Source organism: Cyrtonyx montezumae, unplaced genomic scaffold, assembly GCF_038088225.1.
Source record: "Cyrtonyx montezumae isolate F1298 unplaced genomic scaffold, pur_monq_1.0 scaffold_3, whole genome shotgun sequence".
NCBI classification, from domain to species: domain Eukaryota; kingdom Metazoa; phylum Chordata; class Aves; order Galliformes; family Odontophoridae; genus Cyrtonyx; species Cyrtonyx montezumae.
Genome location: NW_027072034.1, coordinates 108,460,631 through 108,471,748, shown reverse-complemented (window position 1 = coordinate 108,471,748; position 11,118 = coordinate 108,460,631). Strand labels below are relative to the sequence as shown.

The 11,118-nt window shown below is 40.2% G+C and overlaps 1 protein-coding gene across 2 annotated transcripts in view; it reads right to left on the bottom strand.

The window, feature by feature from the left end:
- Positions 1–2,240: 2,240 nt before the first annotated feature.
- ANO4 (anoctamin 4) overlaps positions 2,241–11,118 on the bottom strand; it is a 113,863-nt gene continuing 104,985 nt past the window's right edge. Inside the window, exons 24-27 of one of the 2 annotated variants that reach the window (XM_065742751.1) lie at positions 10,587–10,706; positions 8,586–8,691; positions 5,732–5,927; positions 2,241–2,669 (exon numbers count right to left, since the gene is read on the bottom strand). In XM_065742751.1, coding sequence (XP_065598823.1) covers positions 5,736–5,927; positions 8,586–8,691; positions 10,587–10,706 — 418 coding nt within the window. In that variant the 3' untranslated portion in view covers positions 2,241–2,669; positions 5,732–5,735. Of the gene's footprint in view, positions 2,670–5,512; positions 5,928–8,585; positions 8,692–10,586; positions 10,707–11,118 lie in introns of those variants that run through there. The other variant, XM_065742750.1, reaches the window with a different exon arrangement.

Below are 11,118 nucleotides of genomic sequence, written 5' to 3'. Positions count from 1 at the left end.
TTGCAGGGTTGGCCCAGATCAGGATAGAGCATGTTTTGTTAAGAGGGCAGAGTCTGCTATTCTGTCCCTGAGAGGGGAAGGGATTGCAAAGGTTGGAGTTTGATGAAGTCTTTTTATGGCTGCAGGGCATGGGATGGCTCATCCTCTGTCTGCACTGCTGAGAGGAGCTGAACAGCATTACTTGTCCTTACATTACTTCTGGTTTGAGAGGGTGAAAACCCCATAGATTCCTTGTCCTCCATGCTTTCTTGTACAGTAGGGAACAGGCTCTTTGACCCACTATGTTGGTTTTGTACTGTGCTACAGCTATTGATGGGAGTTTAAAACCCTGCTGCAGCACCAGGCTGGTAAATAAAAATCATTGCAGGAAAGCCAAGCAGTGACACATAAAAAGGCCATACTTGAGACACAAATCAAACACTGACTGTGTTTGACTGTTTCTTTCAAGAAGTTACACTGAGTTGTGCTGGGTTCTGAGCTGCTGTTAGTTGGGAATTAATGGTACTAGTTTACCTATGCTGATTTGGGCCCTTTAGCACTTACCCCAACCTATTCTGTGCCCCTTGACAGCAGGCATTTGATGGTCTGCATAATATGGGATAGGTAAACTTTAGGAGGAAAAAATGGGAGCAAGCCTCTCCTATCAGAGTACAGGCCAGATATACCCTGCACGAGTTGCCAGCGGGAACACATCTCCAACAGTCAAGCAGTGCAGATGATGAAGGCAAGCTTGCTCTTTGCCACTTAAGGTGCAGGCTTGCAAGATCCAGAGCAGAGTTTTAGGCCATCGCCTCATCTCCCACTCATCTGCTGGGGTACTTTTGGCCCATGGATCTGAACAACAGTAAGTACTGATATCTCCACTCAGCTGCAGAGAGCCAGAACGCGAAGTGAAGAGGACTGATGTCCCTCTGTGTGCCTCTGCTCAGAGGTATGTAGTAAGCAATAGGCAGAACAGAACCCTGCAGTGAGGCCTGTGTGCCTTCTGGTAGGTCTACAGCACTCCCAGCCCACATGCTGCGCTCCCATCTGACTGTGATCCTCAGGAAGGTGACTGATCAGCACAGCCCTTCGTTGCACCACACTGGGTTGAGATCCTTGTTTTGCATTGTAGTTGATAACCGCCTTGGATGACCTGTGACTTCTACCTGTTTTGTTCATGGAGTGCAGACTAATCTTTCCAGCCATCACAGTTAAGAAATAACGTAGTGTCATGGAGTTTATTCTTGGTACTTTGAATTCACATGGAAAAACACATAAGTCATTGCTTGAAGTCACTCTTTAATCACTGATCAGTCTCTGATCAGCCTCAGATTTTGGTATGAAGTGAAAGCTTGGGCCAGATGGTATCTCTTGGCCCACAAAAACATTGAGATGAGATTTTACTAGGGAAAATATGTGGTTGTAAGAGGTTTAGAGGTATCATTCTTCCTGCAGGTGACCCTGGCAACTGCCCTTTTTCTCATTATCTAACCTCGCATGATTGCTGTAGAACTAAAAAGGGACTCTTTTGCTTTACTTTTTTTTTTTTTTTTGTCTATGTGCTTGTTGTTTTAACTAGCATCACTAATGAAAACAATGAATTTTGAATAATGTTTTCTCTGAGACTATGGACTGACCTTGTCTAGCTGGACACAGAGCCAGGGCTTTGCCTGTGTAAAAACAACAGGATAATTCTCAGTGTCTCCATCACGGTCCTGCACTATGATCCTTCATCTCACCCAGTTAAAAGCTCACCTGACAAAGAAATGAAGGCTAACCAATGCTCATTAATTCCATGGGAATGGGAGCACTCCACACTGCCCAAGTTACATGCAGTATCTGTCAAGGTTGAGAGAAGAAACAAGTGGAAAGGTTAAAAAATGACACACAGAGGGCAACAGGAACAATATTTGATGATGTAGATTCACAGAGGGAAGGTGGTAGTGGATCTTGACCCCTTCTGGTCTGAGTTTACACTTGCTTCCACTCAGCTGGGCTGTTTGCTTTCTGAACAAATAAGGCAAATAGAAAATAATGTGCGGATATCAAACAGCAAATATTTTGTATGCATCATTTATTTTCAAGTTTATCGCGTCACATTATTCAAGCATTAAACATGGCTTTATGTTGATGATTTTTTGACATAAGTGTGAAAACCTGACATTCTTCTCCATAAGATTTTTTCTATTTACAAATAAACAATCTCTATATATACTTTATATATATATATATATAATATATGTGGTAAATAACATAACTCCCTCAGAAAGATTTAAAATAAAGAACAGATTTGTAAACAGGGTTTCAGTTGTAGTATTTGGTGGCTTGAACACAGATGGTGCTCTATACCTAGGCTTTTTCTTTTGTCAAAGTATCCAGGGTGTTCATTTACATTTGTTATTCTCAGGTTTGTAAAACCAATGTGGGACAGAATGCAAAAATTGTAGCAAACAGGCTGAAAAACAGTCCCAATATACAATTTTTTCCTTGGTTTTAAAAACTGGTGTGTAACTGCTCACGAAGTACATGCTTGCTGTCAAGAGTGGTCTGTAATCCTATGCTGATTGCAAGATGATTTCACAGTAAATCCTTTGATGTGTGCTGTCCTGCTTGCTATGGCAAATGTCTGTGGCATGCATTGAGGTTGCATTTTTTCTCGTTCCTTTGAAGGTAGTGCTCTTGTGGAGCTGGAATAAGTAAACAACATACAGGGCTGTCACCTGGAGTTTTAAACAAAACCCATCCATCATCAGATCAGAAAGAACAGAATGGCATCAAGTTTCTACCTACAGACCATTCTAAATTCTATGTATTATTATATAACCTATTGTATGTATTGTATTTTCCTAAATAATGAAGTAACTAAAAAAGGAGTTCTTTATTGAGTGTTCTGCTATAAAGCTTTAAAGGACTAAAGGGAAATCTATTCTGCAGAACAGCAGGACTGAAATGTCAGTGTGTTGACTGGTCAACATTAAGTGACAGAAATGTACTCAGGATCTGCCAGGGAGGTCAGAGTCCCTTTTGGCATCACGCTCAGTACAAGCCTGGTAAACAGCAGTTCATGTGCTCAGTTTGGACAGAACAGGACGTAACTTCTAGCTATGAAGTGTCATGAAAATTCATTGCAGTGTAGCTGTGTTGAAAATCTGTACCAAACACAATTATTCTGTACTGTGTTTTTGCTGCACTTTATTAGTTTTGACACACTATGTTGTTGCGATTCCTCCAGGGTGGAAGTCGGCTTAAATTCTACTCTTTTTCAATTCAGTTCTGGGAACTGGAGGATTTTGAAAAGATTCACAACTCATATGGGTGAGACGGATATTATGTATGACTCACAACTCATTTTACTACCTAGCAAACAATTTCTAAACTTGTCATTTGTGGGTTTTTGTTCTAGATATAAAACAGAGGGTATGCGGTCTAATCCAATTGCTCATGTGAATTTGGTCTGGATGTGATTTTGCACAGTGATCCTGCCTGAGAGCATCCAGATTGCAAGTGTAATATACATCCATAGGTGAGGAATGGTAAATACTAACCCATTTGGCATGTATGTATCAAAGAATGAATGACATCACCTAACTATCACCCCCTATTTACTAAGAGAACATTCCCATTACTTCACTGCCCATATAGGCTGCCTCCACAGCAGCTGTAAGCTGAAGCAAAGATGAACAAACAAGTTTTCTTGCTTATTAGGCAGGAATACATCCCAGAACCATCAGCTGTGTTCCTCATTCCTTTTGGAAACAAGTCAATAGAGCACAGATTCACCCTGAAACTCCTCCAATGGCTATATCGCCTCATGGGAACTCCAGGCTTGGGTCGGGAGCACCTGATAGTGGAAGACTCTGCCATTTATTCTCTTCATGCAGGATGATGGATCACTACTGGAGGAGGCTCCTTATTGAAAGGAAGCAAAACTTAGGCTGGCAGTGGCTGCAGAGATCAGGGTGCAAACATTTTTTTCCACCAAACCATACTACTTCTTATCAAAACTTTCCTCCCCATAGAAATTGCACAGTTCAACCTTGCAGGAGAACAAAGTAAACAGATCTAATTTGGCAACATGTGGTATTGGTATAAGAGGTCCTGATGTCTAGTGGACTTTGAGGCACCCATACAAAGGATCTTGCACTGTGTGATCTGTCCAACACCCCTTCTATTGATTCGTTTCTAGAGGAACTTGTAGAAACAACGTGCTGAATTTTCCTCCCTGTTAAATGCCTTTAAACTAGCAAGGTCATTGTTCATTAATAGCTCTGAGAAAAGCATACTGTTTTTGAAGCTCCCGTTACTCAGAAAAAGTGCTAAATGAATTGATGAGCTCCAGTATTGTGCGTGTAGCTGTATCCTCACTAAGACATACTTTTACTTGCAGTCTACTTACAGTCTTGGCTTTCGAACTTCCTTCTTCATGCTGTGGCTGATAATGTTGTGCAAGAATTGCAGCATTATCACTTTGAAGCAAAAGGCAATGGAGCATTCACAATACTTAGTGCTTTGATTCATGTTGCTCTGTCCACCACTTTTGCAGTCTTCAGAGTTACAACTCTATTATTTTGGGCTAATGACCTGCAAACCTTTTAATTGCTTAATGCTAAATAATTTGCAAAAAAAATACAGTCAGTGGCCCATTCTGGGTAAATCTACAGCTTGTGTAGAATTGCTGTGCCTGAAGGATTTCAAGCTATTTCATAGTGCAGCCTACTTGTTCCCTCTTGCTCCAGACAATAGAAGGAGGAAGAAAGGAGAAGTTACAAGGGCAGAGATAATGGATGGCTGTGTTCTCTTGCTCTGCTGACTTTGTTCATCCATTGTTTCTTTTTTTGTTATTGTTGATTTACTTAGGCAGATAGGTCTTTAAGACACAGACCATCTTCTGTTGTATCTGCGTATCATATATTCTCATTCTTGCTGAGGCCTTGATGTGGCCTTGCAATACAAGTATATGAACAATTTTGGATGAGGTGTCCTAGCATGATTTGTTTCCTTCAGAGACCAGACAGACCTATAGCTGAAAAGGCACTGTTCAGATCTTTAAAACGTTACCAACCTTTCACAATAACGTGTCCAGATTAATGACCCTACAGTTAGACACCTGTGGGCACATTTAGGTCCTTGACCATCTGCCAACCTGCATGTGTAATTTTTTCAGCATTGTTAAAGCATTTGATTGGACTCATGATCAAAGATCACCTCACAGATAGCTATTGTTGAAGTTAGGGAAACAATCCCCATACGTTACCTTAACTCATGGTAGATGCTAGTTTGTACTGCTTATTCCACCATGGGAGAGGGCATTGTTGCCATGCATGTTCTGCATGTGGTGACTATGCATGTGGACACGTGCTGTCATGTTGCTATGAGCAGTCACTGGTTATGAAGTAGCTGCTCAGCCATGATGAGGAGCCATGAGATCACTAGTTTCTGTAAAGTGCTGTAAGATATATGGCTGCTTTGGAGCTCAAGGCCTTGAATTTAAGCAATGCCCGGAAACAGTGTGGAGACTTACGCACTGGTCTGTTCTGCTCATGCCAATATTAGCTCTGGAGAAGACTTGTAAGACCCTCTAATTTAAAAAGACTTAGCACAGCATGCACCATTTTAAATATGGGTACACAAGTGCTGAGTGAACACAACACTGACTACTCCTCTTCCACTGCGCTCTCTACAGCATAAAACCAGGATTTTTTTTTTTAAAATAGAATTCATATCTTCTTTAAAGCAGTTTCTTCCTCACCCCATCATGGCCACTCATTGTGATAAGACTTTCCGTTCTTCTTTCTTTCCTTCCTTTCTTTCTGCAGGCGTTCTAATTCCGCTTCATACATCATTTCCTGAATCAGATACTTCTCTCTCCTCATTCGATCTCTCAGATCTTTTGGGAGATCTGGGATTAAGTAGGAAATCAGGTGCTTTATGCAAAAGACAAGGTGCTGTGAAAAGAAGAAATGATTGAAGAATGAATGCCATGGGAAAAAAATAAGTTATTTCCATACCTCCTGAAATCACTTTCCTTCCAAAGATGCTGCGTTAGAACTAAACGTATTACTACATCTGAAGAAACCAAATTGGGAAGGTTTCCTCAACACAGAACTACATGGCAGTGGAGCACAGATTACACCAAAAGTCAAGAGCAGCTGGGTCTAAACAAAGCCTCGGGACTGTTGTATGACCTGTGCGTTCAAACCCACGAGGTCACACTCTGCAGTAAGGTTGTCTGGGCAGGAACTGTTATTAGTACATTGCTCTGCAGGAGGAGGATCAAGTAGTATAATATTTTCCTGTTGCTGGAAAGCTTGTGTATCAGTATTGGAAACTAACTTACCCATGCAATACAAAACACTTTATCTTGTAATCTGCATCTCTAATCTAAAGCCATCTTATCATTTACTAAACGTGCCAATTAAACATAAGGTGATCCTTTGTCTCTCATGTTTAAGCATAATTACTGTCTGTATGCCTAGTTTAAAGCAAAACAAAGCAAAAAACTAAAAAGCTTCTTCAGTCACAGCGTTGTTGCTGAACCCTCAGCTTAACCTAGATAAGTAATGTATTTTACACTGATAGGAAGTACTTTTGTTTTTATTTTTAGGGCCAACAAAGCAAAACATCACTACATCCACTTCCTCATCACCAAAAAGAGTGTCTCACCTGAGGTGATAGTTAATTTGTGAAAAAAACTGCCTTGAACCTCCTTGTGAGTTCCACTGTAACTGCTGTGGCAACCAGAATACTTCTAGTATAACAATAATAATTATAATTATAATCATAATTATTATATATTAATAATAATCATAATGAAAAACAGGTATAGTTTCTGCTGCACTTACTTTTATTATTTTGTACAGATAGTTCAGGAAGTATTTTGCAGACAATAAACAGAGTGGTCCCCACTGAGAGTGACAGCAGTGAGCCAGCCTATGGCTTTGGCTGGGGCAAAGCAAGGTCAGCTCTCTTATGAAAGCATTGGGCAGAACAAAAATCTGTTCCACAACAGGCTGAGTATTTAGCTGGGCACTGAGCCTTCTTCAAGACTGATGAATCTCACTGTATTACTTTTGTCCTTATTCCATGCTGCCCTTACACGTAACAGCTGAGGTGGGAAGGAACTTTTGGGTCTGTTTGGTCCCACCATCTGCTCATGCAGAAACACACAGAGCAGGGTGCCCAGGACCATGTCCATGCGGCTTTTGAAGATCTCCAGGGCATATATACCAAGTGTCCAGTCTTGTGTCTTGTCTAAAAGTCAAGCCCTTTGGTCTTAAAAATCCTTAGGCTGACCTGCTAATGCTGTTCTTGTAGTTCTTTTCTGAGAGCAGTTCCCTGGCTCTCAGCGCTGACAGCTCAGGAAACAAGGAAAAGATGAAGCCCACCAGGCTGCTATCAGATCTTTCTTTCCCCTAATGTTTCCCTAAATGTGGTACAGATCACAGAAGAGCCGATCTCCATACGACTGGACTTATTTTAGGTAGAGCAGCATGGGACGAGGAGAGATGCCAGCCCGTGATGCCATATTCTGCTTCATACTGGAAGGGCTGAAAACTATAACCAGGGAATCCTTTGCAGACCTCAGACTTCTGCTGACAAGACAAGTCCAGGCAAGAAATAATCTAGAAAATATTTCCCCTTCACTTAAAAGCTCAAATGTTCTGTGATCTAAAGAGGTACTTTGAGAGCTCAGCACAGAATGAATTTGCAGGGTAATGTGAGTCAGACACGTGTATGCTTCTGAACAGTATGCCAATAATTGATGATGATTACAGCTTCCATATCTGTGTTGGAGGCCCTGTTGATATGGTTTCAGCGAAGTGGATTGAGGAAAGAGTGGTCAGTTTTATTGTTTATTCCCTGTTTATCTTCTCAGTGTGAAAGGCTTTGGAACTGCTCATGCTGGAGAGATGCTGAGCACCTGATTTCTGTCCTCATGAAATTCAGGCTGTATGAGCTGTATCACATCTTATTAGCCTACCCTCTTCCCTTTGTTTTTCAAAATCAGAATAAGAATCACAGTCATATGAAGCTGGGTTTTCTCTGGCTTGTTTTAAAGATTACTTAGCTATTGACAGTAAGTACTAATATTATGAACTTTGACAAAGTCTCTTTGTCTTTTTCTCTTTTATCATCAGCTTTGTGATGCTAATGGAGATGACTGGTATTTAAAATAGAGAAAAAAGCTAAATGTGTAAATATTACAAAGTAAGCTGTCTTCATTTTTCAATTGTTCAGATTTCATCCTTTCTTATCATGCTCCTTTCACCCTTACTCTACTGACTAGTTTGCATACATCTTTCAGCCTAAACAGAGTGCTAATACCAACATTTGGAAAGTAAATAAAAACAGCATTTCTTTCCCCTCTTTTCCTGTCACTGTTATAACTTTTAAATTGCAGTGTTCCTCTGTTTGTTAAAATCTAAATACCTGTGACTGTTCAGAAAACAGGAGACCATAAAGCACAATACAAATAGCAGAACTAACACAAGAAACTTGACAGCTGGCATCATGAAACAGCTCAGTGAATAAGCTTCAAGAGGAAATTGGTTTTGTTTTGGTGTTTTTGTTATATAGACTTTTCCACTGGAATGGTCACTGACCTCAAATACAATAATGAAAGCCAGTCGTGCTGCTAGGACATGCCAGAACTGCAGTGTGTAGCCATAGGGCACTGGTGAGTGAGGAGGGTCTCGGTAGTCCCTGTACCTGAAAGACAAGTGAAGTACTGCAGTTAGTAAGCTCCTACCCTTCTGCCCACGAAGGAGACAAAACCAAAACCCATCTACCCTTGATCACTGCATTTTCTGCAAATACAGAGCAAGCCAGCTTCTCGGCACCAGCAGTTGTGGCTCCCTTCTCAGTGCAGCATGGGTCTTGTAGGCACCTCCTCAGAATGCAGAGCAGGGTAGGATGCTCTTGGGAGGGATGCTTTCTTCCCTACTACAGCTTGTTTTAGAACCATAAATATCTCCAGTTCTTTCAGCCTGACACCCTTCATCTAGGTTCTAGATGAGCAGAAGTTAACTGAGTATGGCCATTGGTTTTTGTTCAGACGGACTGCCTTCCTGGAAAAGTGCCTACACTACAGCGGGATGCAGTACTTCCTTACCTCAGTATCAATAGGAGTCTTACGTTGCAATTAAAGTGACTGATATTTTAGCAGAATTCTGGTGGGTTATGTAGCTGATAAACTCAGCTAAAGAAAGTAAGACACTCACTTTCTTTCAAGGGCAAATATACATAATAGTTTAGCGTACCTCCAAGAACAGATTTATCTTCTAGAGATTTACGGCACCAATTTTAATGGAATGGATTGGTACACTGAGGAGACAAATTATGCATTTATTGATGGGATTTCTACCACCACCTTTAAGTAGCAGCAACATTATGCATGATGCTAGGGAAGAAAGGAATTAAAAAGAAAGAAAGGAGTTAAAGAGGGGGAAGAAAATGATCAGAATTCATAAATATTGTCAAAAAGTACCATGGCAAACTATATGGAATGAAGTGTTATGAAAGCAGCTCCGCTCTCCAGAAAATTTTATCTATGGATTCAACATTGGGATGCTCTTTCTGGGAAATAAGTTTCAACAGAGAACAGTGTCTTCAACATCAGTTATGTAAATAAAAGCAGTAATGACCCCATCAACTCACAACGCTGTACCATTTGAACTTATTACTGCTAATACAAATGCCACAATATCACAAGGTACCAGTGACTTCAGATATATCCCAGAATATCTTTTTTTTTTTTCTTGAGACACTCATGAAATTAAATTATACTTCTTTTTTTCAGTGAAAAATACTGGGGTACCTGTATTTGTAGCTACCAGGACTCATGCTGGTATACTAGTATTATGATAGAAAAATGGCAACAGTATCTGTCCTTTGACGTTTTTCCCTGGCACTCCACTGAAGACTTTGATTATCTGGACCATTACAATTAATCACTTGCAAATCTCTCATCACAGGCTAGTCTCAGACTGCTATTCCCCAATCTGCTGGCTAATGACAAAGATACAAAGCTGATTAACTGCTCATTTTATTCTGATTCAAAGCAGAAGCATATGATTATTACTAATAATTACACCTGCAAGAAATGACATAAACATGTTAACCATTCAGCTGTTAGGAAATGCTAGACCTGGTGTTTCATAAAGGTAGCTTAGGCCAGGCTCTGTTTATGTCAGACAGACTTATGAAATAACTGAATGCGATCACTTTTATGCAAACCTAAGCTGACTTTCCTTGTGTATGGGTTATGAGAAAATCTAATTAAGATTTCATCCCACTGACACAATCAGTCACTCATTATTGGCCCTTTGATACCATGTTTCTCCAAGATGAATGCATGTGATTCAAGCCATAACCCCATACAAATTCTGTAGTTGGAGCACCTGCCAGCTTCTTCTGCATCTAAGGTAGTAGTCACATAGGTAATAACCAAGAAGTACTGCAAATATGTCCTCAAGTACCACATCTATTTGTTTTTCCCATTAATATTTTTCAAGTTTTGAAAATTAGTTCCAACCTCAAATTTATTAGGATGTTTCTCCCTTGAAGTGTTTTGAAGCAGAGAAGTATTATGATCAGGTACTTACCTGCAATATTTTAATGGTGAACCAGAGAATTCACTTCCATTTGACGTAGGCTCTGAACGGTTTTCAAAGTCTGACACCAGAAATACTGATAAACTGGCATTAACATAGCCAACCATACACCTAGAGGGGAAAAAATCCCTTAGTCAGGACACAGCAAGAGTTTTCCATTAACCATTCTACCCAGGAGGATTTTATCTGGGTTTCATTAAATTTGCAGTTTAGCTGTGATGCTTAGTAATATTTTAAAGGGATACTGAGGCAATATAGAAGAAATGCTGATGTAGATCAGTGAATAAGGGTAGATTTTTATGGGAGAAGACTGGGACTGGTTACCTCTGAAAAGAAGATAGGTAGGAAAAATAATGAATGGCACTAGGGAGATAATTAGAATACTTCCACTGTCACTCTCATGTTACAAGCACAAAGGGATATTAAATTAAAATGGAAAGGCAATATACCTAAAGCAGCTAAGGAAAATAAGACTTTTTTTTTTTTTGTTACAAAATGTCCAGTTAATGAGAGAAATTCAGTA